Here is a 22,194-nt window from a genome sequence, read left to right on the forward strand (position 1 = left end):
TTTAGAAACTGGATGATATTTCCTTGTATTAGAATAAGAGACAAAAAGTTGGTCTGATTTTCTGAATTCCAAAGTTCTGTGTAAATAAAAACATAATTGCCTGTGCTCTCCTTTATTTTGAAATTTGGGAAAGAAAACTGGAAGGTCTATAGATTGAGTATCTTCTGTCACAACTTTGGGAAGAAAGGATGGACTGGTGTGTAATGACACCCTGTCTGTGTGAGAGATTAGGCAGGGGGATTTTGTGGACAAAGCTTGCAACTCAGATGCCATTCTGGCAGAGGTAATTGCCACCAAGAACAGAACTTTCCATAGGCTCAAAAGGAGGAAATGTAATTGGATAAAATGAAATTTAGATCCCAATGTGGCATTGGATGTTTAAAGGAAGTCTATTTGACATGATAGGATGGTCAATTTCTCCTATATGAAAATTAGAGATCACTGCTAGCTGAACTTTCACTGCCGCTGTTCCATCATTGAAGATCTCTGACAGAAACTGGAGGACAGAATGAACTGATGCTGTAAAGGGATCTATCTTCCTACAGTTTGCCCATATAACAAACTTTTTCCATTTGCTTTTATAAAGTTTTCGAGTAGATGCTTTATGATATAATAAAATAATATGATTGACTGAGGAGGAAAGGGCTGGAAGCCTGGCAATTAGGGGAACTGGAGCAGCCAAGCTGTCAATTTTAGATTGACTAGGTTGGGATGAATCACCCCAACAGATATGTCAATAGGTCCCGAAGTGGGTCCAGAATCCAGGATTCATCCCGGATTTGAGGCTGAAGAAAGGAAAACCAGATTTGACGAGGCCAGTAGGGGGCAATTAGGATAATGGTTGTCTCCAACCAACTGACTTTCTGTAGGAGCTTTGAAATTAGAAGCCCCATTTGTGGAATATCATTTTTGCAACTTTCTGACTGATGTTGATATACCAAAACTACCAACATGTTGTCAGTTTGGATTGCAATTGTTCCTATGGGAAGAGAGTCCTGGAATGCCTGCAATGCTAGAAGCACCACTTGGTCACCATGGTTAGAGGTTGTGGAGAAATGAAGGGATGGCCTTGAAGAACTGACTGTTAGTGGCTCCACCAATGAAGATCTTTCTTGCAGGCCTTGGTTATCACGATCTTGTGATACATTGGAAGTTCCAAGATTGACCACTGAGCAAATAACATCCAATGGATTACCTGAGCGATGATGAAGGTTGTGTATTCTGTCTTGTGAGAGACTTGCTATTTGGGATGGTTCTAGCATGGATTTGTCGCAATTTACAGTAATGCCAACAGAAGAGTATAGTTGGAAGGACATCATCCATTGATTGGAGTAACTGATGCCCTGTTGAGGTGGTTATGAGCCAGTCATCCAGACTTGGAAACACACAGACTCCCTTGTGTCTCAGGTGAGCCGCTACTACTAGCACATATTTGGTGAACACTCTGGGAGCTGTAGTGAGACCAAAGGGCAGAGTTTGAAACTGGAAGTGACTGGCTCCCAGACGGAAGTGCAAGAACCTTCTGAACTGCCTGTGTATTGGAATATGGTAGCACACGTCCTGAAGGTCTATAGAGCATATCCAATTGTCTTTTTCCAAAAATGGAAATATCGACTGCAGTGTTACCATCTGGAACTTGGTCTTTTTTACTGACTTGTTCAGACTGCTGAGATTCAAAATGGACATCAAGTCCCCTGTTCTCTTTGGAACTAAAAAGAATTCTGAGTAGATTCCGGATCCTATCTGGTCTGCGAGGACTTCCTGGATGACTCTTTCTTAGCAACTTTTGAATTTCTGTAGTTGCTTTTTCCTTTAGACTGGATGGAACATCTGGAACCACTTTGTTTCTGGGAATAGGAAGGGAGAATGGAATACTGTATCCCTTGTACATTATGTCCTGCACTCATCTGTCATTTGTTATTTTCAGCCAAGATTCTTGATGCAGGGACAATCGACATCCAACTGCCTCCAGAGGCGAGCGATCGGGCACTCTTTTAGGAGTGCTGAAAAGGTCTTCCAAAAAAAGATTTTTCTGGAACCTTGGTTCTGAGGACCCCCCCCCCCCCCCGCCATGAGGGTGGTGTGTCCCATTATTGTTCCTCCCTCTATCTCTGGGGGAACTTTCACCTTGTGTGTCCTGATAAGACCTCTGAGATTTTCTGAACCACATCTTTCCACTACCTTTTTGCCCTTTGGGAAAGGGTGTGGAAGGAGTGGGAAAAGCGCACTTCAATGGCAGACAAGGTCTTACCATCTTGTTCACATCTGCTGAGCGTTTCCCTCACTTTTGGCCCAAAAACAGATGAGCCGTTCAAAAGGGGTATTAATGAAGGAAGACTTGAAGGGCTCCACAAAATCACAAAGACGCATCCAGACCTGCCTCCTAAGAGAGATACCCGAGCCTGGTGCCCTACTCGTTCCATCCGTAGCATAAGAAATTAGTCTCATGGACGAGTTGACAGCTGAATTCAAGGTAGCAAGCTGAGCATTGACTTTCTCTGCTGCTGCATCAGCTACAGCTCCTTGGAGGGAGTCTGATAATGCTTTAATCAGGTCCTTCTGCAGTCTGGTGAAGTGAGTGAGGTAATTCAGGGACTGTCTGAAATATCGGTGGATATAGCCTCAGAGAAAGGCATTTTTAAAAAGCCTTTCAAAATTAGTTTATTCTTGTGTTCCAGTAAAGCCCACTGATTAAAGTTGTGGCAAATGGAACATGATTCCTGCAGATGAAAAGGCCCCAAACAGTAAACACACAAGGTGTGTGAATCGCTAAGGGACATCTTACTGTACTTTTCACATTTCTTGAAGCCTAACAGCTTGCTTTCCTGTTTTTGAGACATAATGAAAGGAGATAAAATAAAGAAAAAACAGACTCACTCCAAGGAAAAATTAAGTCCTCTAACTTAAATGGATTTAAGTCACAATCATTCAGCAGAGACAAACAGAAAAAAAGTCTGTTTTTGTATTTTATTAAATTTTAGAAAGATATCATAAAAAGGGATTAACGGAGAGGTAAGGAACATCCTCTAACTAAAACAGACATTCCTAAAACGTTCTCTAATTTAAAGTGACATGTAGAAAGGGGAAGTGGGTAAAAGTTAAAGTGAAAAGTGAATTAAAGAATTAAGTTAACGAATTTTAAATATAAAGTATGCTGAAATATAATAGAAAAGTTGTACTTAGCCCAGAACTACAACTGGCGAAACCTCATCACTGAGCGGCAAATGAGATCTGAGGTAATCAGGGGAGTGCATTATGGGTAATGAACTGAGCCCATGAGCTTGACTGAAGACCTTGAGCTGGAATATTGGCAGAGATGGATCCGACTCATCGGATCTGACCCACAAGTGAGAATAAAAGCGAGACTGACAACATTACATGCATTCTTATCCCGCACTGTGTTATATAACAATTTTGAACAACATACCTTTAAAAATACCAAATGCATGTACTTATTTGTCTACCTAGGGCATTTATCAGCTGCTCCACAAGAATTGGATAATGTCCAAAAACTAAAATATTGTGCAAAATGAACTATGCCAAATGCATACCAATAATTGGTTCACTTTTCCCAAAAAAACTGCTTATAAAATATGCCACAGAACAATCTAATAAAGCATACAATAATGTCTACTCTACTTGATAGCCTGTGCAAAGTCATCCCTGCTGCACTTAGCATTTCTTGTCACATTTGACCTGTAACTTACTTAATATAAAGCACCACAAGGAATCTTCCTGTTCTAACACATATTTAAATCTACAACATCTCTTTGAAAAACTCTTTCACATATAGACAGTCAAATGCTTTCCTCCTCCACAAACGAAATGTGCAACATTTCTGCTACCTTGGTACTGAAAGGTATATCCAAGACAAATTAATCCTTTCCAAAGTCAAAACATTTCTCCATGTTAATGCAAAGGCCAGCCCACTGTAATACCATCCTCATATGTATAAGAACTTGCTGGAGCCATGACGTGTGTTTTATGAACAAAACCAAATTATCTGCATAATTGATTAGCAGTGGAATATTTCTTGGTTGATACTTCTATCCTCAATCTTGACATAGTCTTTACCACCTTAACTATGATTTCATTTATCATTAAGTCAAATTTTAAATAGCTTAAAGGACACTCCTGTTTAACATCTACTGCAACTTGTATTTGTCTACCTATCTTGCCACTATCATTTGTACACAAGAAACAGCATAAGTGCCTTGTAACAAATTTAACAACTTGTCTAGGGAGCAACATGCCTGCTTTAACTATCAAATGCTGGCACAATATCACACATCCACCACTCAGCCCTCAGCAGCATGAGACCAAATCTGCTTTACTACTTTTAATACGAAAGCCATGCTTTGTATACTGTGATGTTATGAGGTAGTGCTATCTGTGCCAGGGAGAGTAGGGCAGTACATGTGTATATTCCATCATAGCTAGCTGGGGTTTTGTAAAGAATTTTATGTTATTTGGATATCTGATTTGTACAGATGTTTGAGTTAAAAATATATTTGTAAAGTTACTTGTGCTAAAAATGTATCAACAGTAGGTCCTGCTGGACAGAAAGAATGTATGTATGTGCATTAGGCTCTATTGTTGTAGCTGATCAAATTTGTATGTTTGTGACAGATCCCTGGAAAGTTGGAAAGTTTGAAACTGTGTTACAGCTATCAGATGCTGCCACAGATATTAGCAAAGCTCTGTGTGCATATTGTACCAGAGTCAGGTGACCAGAGGTGATGTCATCCTTTAACCAGCATATAGGTTCTTTGGAACTCTTTCAGCAGTACTCTGGAACCTGACAGAAAAGATCTCTGACAGAATAAATGTCTCACACATCCACACAGACAAACAGAGACATAATTTGGCTTTTGCTGTGATAAGACACTCAGCACACATCTGCTTGCCTTGCTTTAGTAAGTAGTCAGGGAACAGTAATTCTTTAGTCAGTCAGGGAAATTTAATGAAAATAGTTTAGTAGTGTTTTCTGCATCTGTGTGAAACTATCCAACTGTATTATTTTTTATATCCCTGTGGCTGAAACTCTGTTGTTCATTGTATTCAGTATTCTCCTGTTTTGTGTTTAATCATCATTAAACATTTTAACACCTTTCGTTGTGGCTGGTCCTTTAGAGAATATTTTTAACATCTTGGGAGAACATATGCTTGTTTTAGAGACACTGTGGACGCTCCTGAAAGCCTTGCTGCTTTGGTCACACCCTACCATTTTTGTATTAGTTTTCATTTTACATAGTATAATTGGGTACCTTTTGTAAGAGCCTTAGGGTAGCTAACTGGTAGCAATGTGATTACCTCAGAGTCTGAGCAGAAAGGAGTAGAGCTAATAAATCTATGCCAGGTTTTCCCAGGTGTGTATGTGTGTGTAAAACTCAAATATCCAAGTGTGTGTCTGTGTCAGCTACTAGGAACAAGGGCACAGAGCTCCAAAGTGGTCAGTGTGGAGTTTTGTGTGGGCCTGGAGAGAGAAACAGAGTCCAGCCCCAGGTCTGGAGCGTGCTCCCTGTGTGCTCTTAAGGAAAATTGTGCTTGATGTAGGGAGCTGCATATGAAAATATTGCATGAATCCATCTTTGCTCTTAGTGACCATCACTCACTGGAGTCAGTGGTGAGGACCGAGTCTCCTTGATTGTTGGCCCAGAGTTGGGACCAATCACATATACTCCCACCTCTCAGCCTATAAACTCCTTCCCCCAGTAATGATGGGACTAGCTTCATAATTCTCTCTGAGAAAAATCCCATCAGTATCTTGTAATCTATACTGCATGTGAACAATGGTTTCCAGGTTCCCAAAGGATGCCTGTTTCCTTTCTTTTTCCAATTAAGTTTAACCATCCTTTTTTTAACCAATCCTCTGCATACTTCCTCAGCTATAAAACTCAATTCCCACCATTCATTTAAAACCCACAAAACACATTTCTTCTCAGTACTTGTCACTTTTTGATAAAAAGCATAACAAACTCCATCTTCCCCTAGTACTGTGCCCCCTTAACTTTATTTATAATCTTTATAATCTTTGTTAATTCCTCCACCATAAATGCTTAAAAAAGGCCATTCCTGTCTTCCTTCTTGATTTATAGCACAAATTGCCATATATCTACAGACTTGCCATCATTCCCACAAAAGGACATCTAATGTCTTTCTACCACAGATTTAATTCCATGAAGGATTCTCCACTGCCCATATCAATTATTGTTTTTTTTAATCAATTTTTTGAGCAGATATGGATCACTCCTTCCTTGCACACTATACTGTTGGCTATGAAGGGACTAATTTGTTGACAACACGTTCATGTCACACACCGGTTTCTGCACAATGTAGCACTGTACATCGTCATCATCATCCCTTATGGCTCTTTCATACTTTCTACAACGGGTGGTGTGCAAACCTCCTTTTTATAGCCCCACTATACACATTCTACTTGTAAGTATAGAAATCTTTCCTTACTTTTATACACCACCCATCATGCAGATCAAGCGATATACAAATCCAACATGCCCAGATGATGAGCAGACCATCACCAGTACTTTCAAAGTGCTACAGTTCTTAGTCAATTTTTTCAAAATTTTTCCTTCCCTAATCATCTCTTGATATCTGCAAAATGTTGCCCATATGACTTTCTGATCAGAAAAGCTCACCACAACCCCTCCACCTTCACTTTCAAATAAAGTAGTACGATGCAAAATAAAATCAACTTCCATCCTAAGTACACCACTTTAATATGTATAAATCCTAAATTTCCCAAGTACTATATTAAAGTTCTTCAAAAGTGTTTTACACATCCACATTTTTCTTTCATTGTTGTGGGCAAAGATCACAATTAAAATCTCCCATTAAAATAATAGGTAGATTAACACCTAAATAATTATCAAGGTTTGCAGACATATCACTTGCTCTTTCATTTTCTTACTAGCATTCAAAACTCAGGTTGAAATATCTCGACCTTTACCCAACAATCCAGTACCATCATCTTCCCTTGCAGTGGTACCAAAATATCTAGAAACTGTATATTAGATGCCGCTGGTAACAGTGCAATGCCAAAGCAGGCATCTATACCCATGTTCCAAATAATCTCCATCCTCAGTACACCTGTGCTTGTTGATATTACATCTCAGTGAGAGATCTAACACCTAATAAACAAAGTATATCCTTCCTAACCATTTTACCCACATGTAGTATAGTCCTAAGTCACACGTGTCTATATCACGTTATCAAAAGTTTACTTAATTGAATCAATAAAGGTCGGACTTTATTGATCGATTAAGTAAAACATTGAATAACGTAAAAAAAAAAAAAGCAAGCCCACCTGCACTCCCCACACCCCCCTACTTAAATATACCAACTCCGAGACCGCACTACATTGAGGTAAACAGAAATCTCCCCTTACTTGCACGATGTTCTTCACTTTCGATACTGTTGTGCCGACAATATCAAACTCGATATTGTCAGCTTACGACAATGTGAAGTAGATCCAGTCACATTACATATGTGTCTAGCTGCTTGCTGAATGCATGTTTCTAAAATAATAAAAAAATAATAATCTGCACTGTACAGTAGGCACAGACAGACAACGTGATAAGTCAGCTGCATAAAATTCAGCAAGCAGCGCAATCATTTGGTTGCATAAATCCTATGCTGCCTTCACTTACTATAAATGTAAATGCCTTTCTGGGAAGGGCTGGGGCTGAAATTAGGTAGTTGCCTGTTGAATTACACAATGAAGAATGCAAGGCACAACAGTATGAAATAATGAAAAATCAAGCATGAGCAACAATAAAAAAACTACCATCTTATTACCCACCAAAAATGTAACTGAAACAATAAACTGCTTTACAAAAGCAGTTGTAAAACCAGCAACAATTAGGATATGTTTACTGTTTTAGTAAATCAATGCAGAATGTCTCTGTCAGTTTGCTTGTAATATTTTTTTCTTACCATCAAATCTTAAAACATCCAGACTGTACTTGGCCCATTTTACTTGCAGCAAAAGAAGAAAAATTTGATTGTAAATCTTCTGACACTCTGAGCTAATAACTATATCCACAGGCCAGGGGACCTACATCAGAAAGAAACAAACAGAAACAACTAACACAAGTTTGAGAACATGGCTTGTTACAGTCAAGGATGCAACCAAAGAGCAGCTATACCTTATAACATAAAGTCAGACAATCCACATTATGTACTGGCAGTTTTTTCTTCACAGTGTCGACATTTTCTAGCAATATTGACAGCCTAGGAAAAAAAAACAGAAGGAATTAATGAGCTATTTGTTTCTGTCACTGATCTGCTACGTTCAAATGCATTAATCTCTTTAGTAACTGGGGCTTAATCTTCCCTGCATCTATTATTATTGTTTTAAAGATAGAATGGGTGATGAGAGGATACCAGCTCTGTTAAACATGAAATTAAAAAACAGTAAACAAATGATGCAGCTTCTGACAAACTGACCACAGAGGTTTGGTGTAATGATTAATGTGCTTACCTCACAGACAAGTACAGGGTTTGATCCTCACCTCTAAGGTAAATTGGTTAGGTTTAAAATGGCCCACAAGGGCACCTAGCCTAGCACTTACCTATGAACCTATTTACTGACATTTGCTAGGAAAGAGCCTCTACTCCATTCTTCTGTCAGTTGTAGTTGTCAAACCATTCTGCCAGCATAGCATTTTGACAGCTATGAAAACTCTTTTCCTATCCAAAGACACTTCCCAGATAGAGGTATTGTTATGGTATCTTACACAACTGTATTACCTAAATTCAGGAAACTTTTGATTAATATGTACTAATATACAGGCTGCTTCACAAACAGCGTCTAACAAGGAATCTGGTGGAACTAGATTGTGTTGTTGACAGAAAGCTGGCTGAAAGAAAACTGACAAAAAAGTAGACAGAGGTTTTCTGTGAAAGGATAAATCCCATACAATCTTTTCCTTAGTTAATAATAGTCACCTTCGAGTTCAGTGCTAAATATTACAATAAAGAACATGGAAAATAAATACACTGCAGCTAGTGGAAGGAATAAAAATAAGGTAAATGGCAGGAAATGGAATTCAGCAGTATCTTTTAATGGTTCTACTTCAAAATATTAAATTGTTATAACATTGAAACACAGTGAGATCATAACATCAAAAACCCAGAACACAGAAAACCCAAAACAATGAAAACTCAGAACACTTAAACTTTTCATCATAAGACTGAAAACTACAATGCACATGTAAATAACAACCCCTCCCACCTATAACACCACCAGACTAACAAACACACTTTTTACTACGTTTCTGCAAACCCCCCCTGCACCCCCAGTAAATTAAATATACCAACTCCAAGATTGCACTACAGTGGAAAAAAGTTAATTTCGTAGCCTCACTGTAACACTGAAACAATTCTACAATCAGTAACTAAAGAAAAAAAAACAGACTGCTAACTTGTTGACATATTTTGTCTGTACAGTGATACTTTTAAGAAAATGGTGCTTAGTGAGCTAATGCATAGAGATAGTTTTAGCAAACACAAATAAGGGTGGTACTCGGGTGGAGCTTCACCCCCCCAACCCCTCTTGTCTGTGCTAATGCTAACCCTACCCCTGTCCATTATCCCTAACCTATATATTAAGTCATTAAACACCTTTTCCCCCGAAAGGACAGAAAAGACACACATGAACACACAAGCACAATTTCCGCTTCCATAACCTTTACTCCAGCCCTAACCCACACAAACACACACAATGCACAAATGCCAAATCTTTTGTTATAAATACAGTTTTGAATTACCACCCACTCCCACTTGCCTATATTCAACATCAAGCCATTTAGCTCTTCCTGCCCTCGACCAAGCCTACATTTGACCAACTGTGACACCAGGAAAGCATTCAACAGAAGTAACAAGAGTAAAAGACCAGTAACTCTACAAATACACTACTCAGACTACACATTACATAAGTTCCGCAAAACAGTGTACACATGCACCCAACTAAATACTTCATATGTATATCTGATTATATGGTGTATATGTCTGTAGTGTGAAACCTTCCATGTAGGCAAGACTGCTGGAAGGCTTCTCACCCGAATATAGGAACATCTACATGTAGTAAGGTTAAAAAAACGTGTTTTAAGTGAGCGTATTACATTAGCACACACAGAGTTATGCTCACTAGAAGAGGTTAGATTTTTATATAGTAGACTACCAGTTTACAACCCCAAGGGATGATAACAATGATGACAACTTATACACAAAGAATCAAAATGGCACTTTTAATAGATTTCTGTACACTAGAAGGGCAAAATGAATGCAGTAATTTTAAATGCATTTTAAAATATCTTTAAACCACAGACTTTGTTGGGTAAATCGATCATTCTATGCTCTACTTTTACATATAAAAATAGTGTTAATGACATTTTGATATTATTTTTGGTTTGATGACTGAAGCAAGTTTGAAGATCTGCAAAGGTATGACCTGTGTTGGCAGAAGGACCCGAGTTAGTTTGCTCATCTAAGAATACGTGTCAGTTAAAAAAAAAAATGTCCTTGTGAATTGATTACGTATCTGCAAAGGCACAACCTGTGTTGGCAAAAAAACCTGAGTTAGTGCCCTCATCTAAGAATACGTGTCAGTTAAAAAAAAAATGTCCTTGTGAATTGATTACGTATCTGCAAAGGCACAACCTGTGTTGGTAGAAGGACCTAAGTTAGTTCCCTCACCTAAGAATATGTGTCAATTAAAAAAATTGTCCTTGGGATTGATTATGTATCTGCAAAGGCAAGACCTGGGTTGGCAGAAGAACCCGAGCTGCTTTCCTCATCACAGAACACACGTGTCACTTGAAAAAAAAAAAACAAAGAACCAAAATATTCTTTGGACTGCAACAGCATCTTGAAAGGCTTTTTCAAGGCAGATCTTACTACCCTGAACCTTAACTCTCAACTGTACCGATTCTTTCAGGATTCACTGATTCGAAGCCCAATTAAAGCAATCTTCACAAATTTAAGTTTTGTCCCTGCTTTTCATGATTTGTGAATAGAAGCCAGCATTGCAAATGCATTCCGAGTGTGCAGTGCATTAATAGTCATTGTTATACTGTAGTTTTTAGTTTTAAAAAGGTGCAATTGTGCTTGTACTTTTAATATGCAAGTATTATTCATTTCCGCATGGCTCCAGGAATTGCATCATCGCAGCATGCGACTGGAGGAGCTCAGGACGTGAGCTGAGGAACAGACACAGGAAATGGCTGTGTGAGAAGCATCAGTGCATAATATGGAGTCATGAGAGAGAGAGAGGGAGGCAGGCCCAACAGATGAGTATGTCCAAAATTATTTTTCATTTCTCTCTCTCTTTTTTTAAATACACTATGTGAACTAACCAAATTTAATCATGGTGTCTGTACAGGCATTTTCCCATTACCACTTCTTGACAGCTGTAATTCACACCCCTTAATATATGCACATCATTCACATTTAATAAAGTGTACCTAGAACAGAAATCAACCAGTTATGGAAATCATATTCTATGTGAAGAGCCAATGTAGTTGGGCAATGTGTTGTTTTCTAGTTTTGAAATTAACAAATTGCCATTATGCTGGCACCTCATCCTCTCCAAAGTTAAAACTCTATTTTTATTTATTTACCTTTGTTAACCAGGTAGCATCCAACTGGGTTGAAAAATACAGTTTTCAGCGGAGACCTGAGGAGAAAAGCTCCACAACAAAAAGAACATTATTAAGGTAGAGGCAGTAAACTTAGTTTAAGTAGTAAATCAACAATACTGTGGATACGCACTCACAAGTAAACTAATAAATCAAGAAAAGAAGTGCTAGAGTGAAAGCTGAACCAAAACGAGGTATATGCAGTATGTTTATTAAATCTACACAGAGCAGCGTGTGCTCCCACGTATGCCAACCTGGTTTTGGCAAAATGGGAAGAAAATTATATTTTAAACTCTGAATTTAGATCCTGCTGGATTCTTTACCGAAGGTTTTTGGATGATATAGTTATTTTTTGGATAGCAGGTAAAAAGAAGTTTGAAGAGTTTATGATATATATGAATGATACCACTAACTTTTTAAAATGTACCTATAAAATATCAAACAAAACTTTGCAGTACCTGGACTTAGAAGTATATAAGGTAGATAATAAGCTTGAAACTAAGATATATAGAAAATCTACTTTTTGTAATTCTTTACTTCATTATCAAAGTGCACATCCTCTACACTGTAAGAAAAATATAGTTAAGGAGCAATTTGTAAGGGGGTGTCGCATGACTAGCCTTGACATAGATTTTTTAATAGAGTGTAATTTGCTGGAAAAAATGTTTGTTGAAAGAGGATATCCCCTGGAATTTATTAAAAATATTAGATCTGAGGTTGAAAAAGGAAGAAATAATAGATTTAAACCTATTCAGGGATATATGGAAGAAAGTAAAGAAGGACACATATACAAGGAAAACAATAACATAAATATTATTAATAATAAATATCAACAAGCAATGATTTTGGAATATAATGCTTTGAATGATAATACTAGAAGAATCTTTCAAAAAGAATGGGACAGATTTGTGTCCCTTTCAGATTTGAATAAAGTCTCTGATTTTCCTTTCAAAGTGGTACATAAAAACTCGCAGAGTATAAGAAATATCTTGGAAAATAAGAATAGTAAGCCTAATACCAATAGAAAAAGATTTGGTACATATAAATGCGGACACTGCTCTCAATGTGCGTATATTATGAATACAGACAAGTATTATTTAGAGAGTAGAAAAAAATGGATTAACAGTACTGATTATTATAACTGCGAAACAAAAGGAATAGTTTATTTAGCCATCTGCCTTGTTTGTAGTTCCTTCTATGTCAGGAAAACCGAAAGAATGTTGAAAAGAAGGATCTATGAACATATTTATGATATGGCAGTTGGCAAGGAAATTAGTGCTTTGTTCAAACATTCAAAGTTATGCACAAAACTCAAATTCTCTTTCCTTGTGTTGGAACAAATCAAAAATGATATTAGGGGAGGCCCATGGGAAGAGAAGATAGAATTTAGGGAACTGTGGTGGCAAGTCACCTTTGGAGCAGGAAATTTTCCTGGTCTAAATGATTATGTTTCAATATTGCCATTATTGAAATTAAGGTCTGCCAAACTTTGAAAGGTTTGGAATGTAATAATATATTTGGCCAGGAGATGGCACTGTCTCCCTTGTTTTTATATAGTTAAGGCTATTATATGAAAGGAATAGTCAAATTTTTAACTTCATTTTACACATTCTTTTATATAATAATTCTGAAAAATAGTTGATGTTTAACATTTATATTTATTTATGAAGATTTATTTATTAAAGTTAACATTTAATGAAAATGTATATAATATGTTGAAATGGTTTTATTTTTTTCCCCAAAATTTCTTTATTTCAATTTTCTTTTTTCAAATAATAACAATACAGTAACTCAAAAACACAAATAAACAATACAAATACCTATCTAAAGAAAACAGACAACAATCTTGTTCCGAGAAAATTATACATATATATATATATATATATATATATATATATATATATATATAATATATACACAAGAAGTCACTACATCGTCAAGTAAAGTATGAGAATTCTTATGTTCATTTGGTCTCATAAGGGAAAGTGAAAAAGGGGATAGTCTATATAGAAAGTGAAAACAGAAATTTAACCATTAATTTAACTAAAACTATGTTCTATAAGTCAGTGTGTATTTGTGAGAATTTAGCATTTATAAGATGATGAAGTTGGTTAAGGATAATACTATATTTCATAGGAAGTTTGAGTTCAAGTCTCATTTGCCCCATGTTAGAGTCTTTCCATTGGTATATATCCCATATTGTGTAGTCTTTTATCAGGGGGGTAGCTTGTTAGGTTTACTGGTTTATTATTTATTAGTAGATTAGGATTTAGGTGTAATGGTTGTATAAAGGCAAAAGTGTCAGCTAACTGCAATGATTTACATAGTTTCTGTGTTGTAAGAATCATGTTTTTAATTAGTGGGTGCAAATTCTTCGTGTATATGCTACCTGGTTTAAATTCAAGAATGGTAAGGATTTGATATTACAGCCAAGGGATTTCAACTGTTCGTACCAGATTTTGGTCCACTGGGGTGTCCAATATATACGAGTCATAGTTTATTATTTGTATTAGTCTGTATACAGTAATTATACTATAGTAAAGCTTAAAATCAGGTAACCCCAATCCCCCCTTATCTTTGGCGAGTACAAGTTTTGCATATTTAATTCTGGTAGATTTGGGATACCATAAGAATCTTGATATAGCTTTTTCCATGGCAAGGAAGAAGTTTTGGGGAATATTTGAAAAGGTAGCATTTAATTGAAAGAGTATTCTTGGTAGAAAATTCATTTTGACAACACTAGCTTTTGACAGTAGACATATTAATGTTCTTCCATCTATCCATATAGTTTTGAATACTAGTCCATGTAGTTAATAGGTTATTGTTTATAATATCTTTGAAGTCTGAAGTAAATATTATTCCTAGTTATGTTATCTGGTAGTTTATTTTGATCTCACTCATAGGAAAGTACAATTCTTTATGACCTATAGGATTGAGGGGAAATATGTGTGACTTGTTTAAATTTAAATTATAATTTGAAACTACTGAGAACTCATCAATAACTTTAAGTATTTTTGGGAGGCCAGTAGTGGAGAGTTGGAAGTATATACTTAAGTCATCAGCAAAGGCCGAGTATATAAGATTGGTATTGTGGATTCTGGGAATATGATGAAAGTTTTTTTGTGAAATAAACAGAAGGAGGGGTTCTAGATAAAGATTAAATAGGTATGGCGAAAGAGGACATCCTTGTCTTGTACCACTGGATAAGAGCATTGGGTTAGTTATAAGTTTATTTACCTGTATAGTGGTAGAAGCTTTCTGATACAGAACCTGGATCATTTTAATGAATTCTTGATGAAAACCATATAAAGGCAGTATATTAAAGAGAAAGTGTAAGTTTACTCTAGCAAAAGCTTTAGTTGCATCTACTGTAAGGGCATATCTGGGGCATTTATCACTATTAAGTAGTCTTACAATGGTATCTAAGAGGAGGGTGTTGTCACTTGTTTGCCTGTTTGTCATAAAGCCCATTTGTTGTTGGGAAATAATAGAGGGGAGTATATTCTTAAGTCTGTTTGCTATAACATGGGCTAATATCTTAAGATCAGTGTTTATGAGGGCTATTGGTCTATAATTTGCTGGATCTGTTGGATCAGAATGCGGTTTAGGAATCAATACAGTCTTGGAGTTATTTAAGTATTTGTCTGTTATACCATATTGTATTATATAGTTGAAAACTTTTAATAACACTTTGGAGATAGGTTCCATGAATAGCTTATAAAAATCAGATGTGTATCCATCAGGTCCAGGGGATTTACCTAGTTTTAGTTTGTTTATTGCAGCTTTTATCTCTTTTAATTGTAACGGTGATTTTAAAAGTTTCCTTTGATCTTCTGTAATTTGTGGAAAGTTTATATTATGTATAAAATCCTCAAATATATCTGTAGATGGTGATAAGGGTATATTGTATAATTTCTTATAAATATCTTCAAAAGCGTCCACTATATCTTGATCTTTATATTTCACCTGTTCTTCATATTTTATTTATTTGATCCTAGGAAGTCCACTTTTTATGTTAATTAGTCTAGCTAGGAATTTTGATGGTGTTTGAGCCCATTCTGAATATTGATATATTGACCTTAATTCTAAGAAGGAGATATTTTCTAAATAGTGTTTGTGTAATTGTTTTTGCCAATCAATTATTTTTTCCTCAAGTTCTTTAGAATATTTTTCCTAAAGTTCTAGTTCAGCAGTGTTTATTTGATACTCTAGTTAATTCTTAAGATTGTTATACTTTTTTTTTGAGCCATGCAGATTTTTGAATAATAATACCCCTGATGACCGCCTTGGTAGCCGCCCATTGTATGTCATATGGAATTTGATCAGATATAAAATCATTTTGAAGTTGGGCTAGCACATTCTGAATTTCTTGTGTAGTTTCTTGGTTTTGTATAATTTTAGGATTTAACGTCCAGGTATTGAAATAGGAAATATTTTGTTTATGAGCTTGAAAGTTTATTAAAAGTCTAATTTTGGACTGATCTGAAAGAATTCTAGGTGATATAGCATAATTTAATTTGTTAGAAAGGAAAGCAAGGGAAATTAGAAAAGCATCTATCCTGGACCAAGTTTTATGAGTGGCTGAAAAGAAAGTGAATCTTGATATTGTTTTATCATATTGAAATTTAACATAAGGGTCAACTAGTTCAAATGTATATTGTAATTCTTCAAGTGCTGTAGTGGTAGATTGTGACCGTCTGTTTTTATTATGTGATCTATCCTTATCTAGATTTAGTAAGGCATTCCAGTCCCCACCTACAATAAACAGATGATTTGGGTATTTGGTTAATATATTAAAGATTGCATAAATGAAGAGCTGTTGATTTGAGCAGGGGCTATATATATTAAGAAAGAGTAATGGTTTGTTCAAAGTATGATATTCAGTAATAAATAATACCCATCTTCCCTTTGAGTCAGCTTCATAGGAAGTAATCTCTCCTTGGAAGGATTTATTTACTATAATGGCCACTCCCCTGGACAAAGAACTATAATTTGCAGCAACTATTGTTTTAACCCATTTTCTTTTCCTTTCCCTAACCCAAAACTGGTCATCTAAGTGAGTTTCTTGCAAGAAAGTTGTATCAGCCTTAGTTTGGTATGTGAGGTGCATGATTACATTTCTTTTTATCTACTATCCCTTTAACATTCCAAGAGTCTATGGTTATCATTTTTTATTAATATTGTTGAAGTTTCTCATTAGTTGATACTCAAAAATACAGTTTTAAACTTTGTCTGTTAGTGTATTTATCTTAAGAATAAATGTTGTGATTTCTATACTCCTAAACTCTAAATAGGTGCCTAACCACCCATCCCTCTGTATTTGTAAATGTGCATGAGTTAAGAAACTAAAAGAAACTATTATTTTTAACAACAAGGAATAGATATATATCAGAGGGATGTCAATAATACCCATACTGTTCCAAATGCGAACAGTCATCAGCTAACAGACTGTGCCCATCCCACTCCTTTTATTATTTATATACTGCGTATTCATTTTCAGAATTCTTAAAATATTATATTAATTGTACCCTTAGATATTATATAAAGAGAAAGAGAAAAGTACCTTTTATAAAAAGTTTTGTAGTAACAGCAACATATTATAATTCTTAACATTTCAAGAGTTATTAAAGAGTTAACAAAACAATATTTTCAAAAACCAAGTACAATATATGTATATTTAAAGACGGCATCATTTTAAAAATTCAACAACATTTGCATTATTTTTGCTAACAGCAACTAACTGTGGTTCTTTAAAATGCATTGGAAACTTCGTTCAACACTACACTGTCAAAAACCATAGAAGCAATAATTGTGAACTCATATTATTAATTAACCAGTGCCAACTACTGGACAAACAGGGAAAAAAAGAGAAAAATGTTTTTGTACCATGCTCATAGACACATTTAAAGGTAACTCAATGGTTATGCCAGTAGAATAATGATTATACATTTTAAACATTTAAAGAAGGCAGCACTTTAAAATTCAACAACATTTGCCTTATTCTTACTAACAGCAACTAACTGTGGTTCTTTAAAATGTATTGGAAACTTCATTTAACATGGCACTGACAAAAGCCATATAGATCCATCATTGTGTACTCCTATATTAATAATTAACCAGTGCCATCAACTGAACAAACAGAGAGGAAAAAAGAGAAATGTTTTTATACCTTGCTAATAGACACATTTAAAAGTAACTCAATGGTTATGCCAGCAGAATAATGATTATACATTTTAAACATTTAAAGAAGGCAGCACTTTAAAATTCAACAACATCTGCCTTATTCTTGCTAACAGCAACTAACTGTGATTCTTTAAAATGTATTGGAAACTTCATTTAACACTGCACTGTCAAAAGCCACATAAACACATCATTGTGAACTCATATATTAATAAATAACCAGTGCCATCAACTGAACAAACAGAGAGGAACAAAAAAAAAAGAGAGATGTTTTTGTACCTTGCTCATAGATAGACTTAAAAGCAACCCAATGATTATGCCAGTAGAATAATGAGTATACATTTTAACTGAAACTACTTATGTCTAGTATTTATACTACTTAAACTATTATATCAAAGGTTATATCCAATTTTTTAAATGTAATTTAACACTTCTTTTTTGTAAGCTGTAAATGCACTTTAAAGTAATTTCTCTATGCAGTCAGTGTTAGGTAGCTTTGCAACTTTTAAATGTAAAAGGCAGTTACTAAAAGACAGTACCTTAAGTATTACAGTGTAGCAAAGAAGTTTTCTTTACAGGCAAGTAAGCAGAGTTATTTAGAACACATTCTACATCCATTTGTTTAAAATTTCCCATAAGAGTGGTATATTCTTCTGTCCTGTAGTTCTTTTGAGCTGTATCACTTGTTTAGCCTTCCAAATGTTATTTTTGGATCAAAAGATATGAAAAGAGTTGTCTCAGGCAGAATTTACTTTGAAGAGACGCAGAAAGGTGGATTTTGCCTGGTCAGGTGTTTCCAATGATATTTTTTCTTTTTTGTAATAAAATGTTAAAGTTGCAGGATATCTCATTTGGAAATGAATCTTATTTTCAATGAGGTAATTGCAGTATTGGCTGAGTTTCTGTCGATTTTGTTTAATTTGTAAAGGAAGATCTTGAGTAATCGTAATTTTATGTGCTCTCCATGTAACATTCTTTTTAATCTTATAAGCTGACAGTATCTGTTGAACGTGCTGAATTAAGCAGTCTGATATAGATTTGTCTAGGAAGATCACTTGTTTGTGTATGCTTTACAGCTCTGTGAGCTCTTTTGATCACTATCTCATCCAGGAGATCTTTATTAGTCAGAAGAGAGCTTAGTATTTGTTTTATTATTGGAATAAGTTGTAGATTATCAAAGCTCTCTGGAATACCTCTTATGATAAAATTATTTCTCCGGCTTCTAGCTTCCAAGTCTAACATTTTTTGCTGTAATTCTTTAATTATGGTGTCATTGGTTTGTGCTTTTTGCTGCAGTTCATTTATTTTTAGTTCATTGTCCATAATTTTAGCTTCATTTTGTTCAATTCTAAACACAATTTGGTCCAGAGTAGAGCCAAATGTAGTTAGCTTATGAGATAAACCCTGCACTTCTGTTTGCAAAGGTTGTAAAGCAGTTTTCAGATTCTCCAGTGTTAAAAGTTGTTCCTGTTTTAATCCTTGAGACATTTTACCAGCTTCTTGTTGTTGCTTGTTAATTTTTTGCCTTTTAGAAGTGGTTTCTTTCTCGGAGTAGTAATTGCAGACAGTTTGGTTTTTGTGATTGCAGTTTCCATCCGATCTGGCTGATTCGCCATTAATCTTGTATAGTTAGATTTCTAGTAGTAGTGCAGAATTTTAAATGATAAGTCTTGTTATGAAAGTTGTTTTTCTTGTTACTTTCCTCTTATTAGGCCTGTTAGTCTTGAAGAATCCACACCATGCGGTTCAGGGCTCTGTTTCCAACAAGTAATTATTTTTCCTTCAGAATGAGAAAATTTTTGAAAAATAAAGATGAAACAAGTAAGTACTCGTATTTCTGCTTTAATCCATTGATGTTTGATATACCTTTTCTAAGCAATGCGCTGGTGTGAAGTCAGATTATAGTATAGGAATGCAGGAGCTGCACTGTCAGTGTGCGTACAGTCTGTCCACCATTTTGGAATGTCCTGTTGAAATGGTTTTAAATGAAGTTTTAATATTCATTGGCTCTATCTAAACATCATTGGTCTTTTTAAATGCATTTATTCAAATTCATTGGTTCTTCACTAATTAATTTTAGCATAAATGATTAATTGATTAAACACACTGGTCATCTGATGAAGTCTTATCCATTGAGACGAAAATGCAAATTTGATGTGTAAAGGCGTTTATGTTTTGCATCGGCTGCTCTGTGTGGATTTAATAAACGTACTGCATATACCTCGTTTTGGTTCGGCTTTCGCTCTAGCACTCCTTTTCTTGATTTATTAGTTTTAGTACATTGCTAACAATATGTAAATGAGCTTAACAAAAATATTATAGCAAAATATAATAACAGAATACAATATAAACATGCATGTGTCAGGCATACAAGAATAATATATATATATATATATATATATATTTTTTTACAATATATATGTAGCTTTACAAGGCGAGTCACTTTTGATAGACCCAAATCTGTCATGTAGTTTTACAAGTTAGGTTATCTGAAGGAACAAAGATTAATAAATATAAGACAGATAGTGGGATAGCCCTATGTGGGATGAGCACTATTTGGGCTATCGTGTGAGATGTGTGGGAAAAAATAGGAAGAATATTAGTTGGGAGCAATACAGGGGCATAGCCAATTATCATTTAGATAGTTTTTCAGGGTAGTTTTGAATGTGGACAGGTTGGGGGTTTTAGTTATCTGTTGAGGAAGGGTGTTCCAATCTTTGGCAATTTTATGGGAGTAGAGGGAGTCTTAGTGATTGTTGTTAGACACTGGCTTATCTTTTTGACTTAGTGGTTCTATCTTGGTATTTCATGTAGTGGAGAATACTGGTTTTAAAAACTGCACTACTTGCAATTACAAAATCCCACAAGATCACCATGGCTTGCTTTTACTGTCTGCCTAACTTACCAGGTAGACTTATTATTTTTGGTTGTGGAAACCTTATTGAACAGACTGGTAAGTTGAGGTGCAATTTTATTATACCTTATATTTCAAAACTAACCTTTATGAATGATTATACATTGGTGCAAAAGGTAGCACAAATCAGTTTTGGTGCAGAAGGCTGTGGGTTCTATTCCCACGCCAGGAAGATTGCTGATACTGTAGTGCAGCATAAGGGTGTGGTGCACTGCTGATCTCCAGATGAAACACTAAACTGAGGTCCCATCTGCTAGAGTTTGTGGTAGGTCATGTGGATGTAAAAGATCCCACAGCACCTATCAAAAGAGTAGTGGAAGTTCTTTTCAGGGGAGACCTGAGATGGTACTTATACTACTAGAGGAAGTTCCCCAATGTCCTGGCTAAATTTTCCCTAGTAGTATAGTAGTATAAATACCATCTCAGGTCTCCCCTGAAAACAGGCTACTAGCCTAGAAAGACTAAACCGGTCAACAAAAGATAGCTGGAAGTAGAGAACATTGAATAAGATGACACAATGTACTTTATGACAGTAGATGTTGTTAGTCTATACACTAGTAAAGAACATGTTTTTGGTATAGGAGCACTGAACTACTTTTTGTGTATCAGAATATGCAAGAGAACTGACAGCACTTTGTTTAGAAAATCTATATTTTTTTATTTAATGATGTTTTTTCTCAACAATTAAAGGTCTTCAGTGGGGCTCCCCTTTGTTCTCCCTATGCAAACTTGTTTATGGGGAAAAGGAGAAAGAATGTATGTTCAAGAGTTTCTTTTTTTATTTATTACTTTTGTTTTACTGACAATTTACTATTTATATGGAAAAGGGGTACCTATGTAGCTGATTTCCTGACAGCCTTGTTAGATAATATATATTGCTTAAGCTTTCTCTCTTTATTGAGATTTACTTACCAAGATTTAAAACTTGTGGTGATGGGCAATGTATTATATCTAGTCTGTACAGGAAAACCTAAGATGAGCAAAACCTCTTTAGTGGCTAATAACATGAAGAAAGCCTTGCCCTTCATAGAATACCAATGTAAACATAAAAACCAGCAAAACAACCACAGTAGTAGAAAACACTTTAATAAATTCATAAACGGATGAGCACTTTCGCATGACAATATGCTTCATCAGATCTGAATAAAACACATTAAAATCAAATACATTTATAAAATATAAGAGAACAGGTAACAAATGGGGGGGTGTCACTGAAGCCTTGTTCACCTTGTTTTAAGCCTACGCCCACTTAAAACAGGTTTAATGCTAACATTAGCATTAATACCAGAATATCTCTGTGCCTGTAATCTAAGTATCCAGCATAGCTCTATTTGTTCTAGGCGATTATTAGAATATCTACCCCTCATATTATTTATCAAACATTGTAATATTCTAAAGCTAAAATTATAACCTGGTGAATCAATAACGTGTTTGGCCAATGCA

The 22,194-nt window shown here is 35.4% G+C and overlaps 1 protein-coding gene across 1 annotated transcript in view; it reads right to left on the reverse strand.

Moving 5' to 3' along the window:
* TUBGCP5 (tubulin gamma complex associated protein 5) overlaps positions 1 to 22,194 on the reverse strand; it is a 1,009,385-nt gene that overhangs the window by 247,521 nt on the left and 739,670 nt on the right. The window contains exons 17-18 of the mRNA XM_044072063.1: positions 8,166 to 8,250; positions 7,954 to 8,074 (exon numbers count right to left, since the gene is read on the reverse strand). Coding sequence (XP_043927998.1) covers positions 7,954 to 8,074; positions 8,166 to 8,250 — 206 coding nt within the window. The remainder of the gene's footprint in view (positions 1 to 7,953; positions 8,075 to 8,165; positions 8,251 to 22,194) is intronic.

This window comes from Protopterus annectens, chromosome 5.part0 (genome assembly GCF_019279795.1).
Source record: "Protopterus annectens isolate FY-2018-M chromosome 5.part0, PAN1.0, whole genome shotgun sequence".
Taxonomy (NCBI): Eukaryota; Metazoa; Chordata; order Ceratodontiformes; family Protopteridae; genus Protopterus; species Protopterus annectens.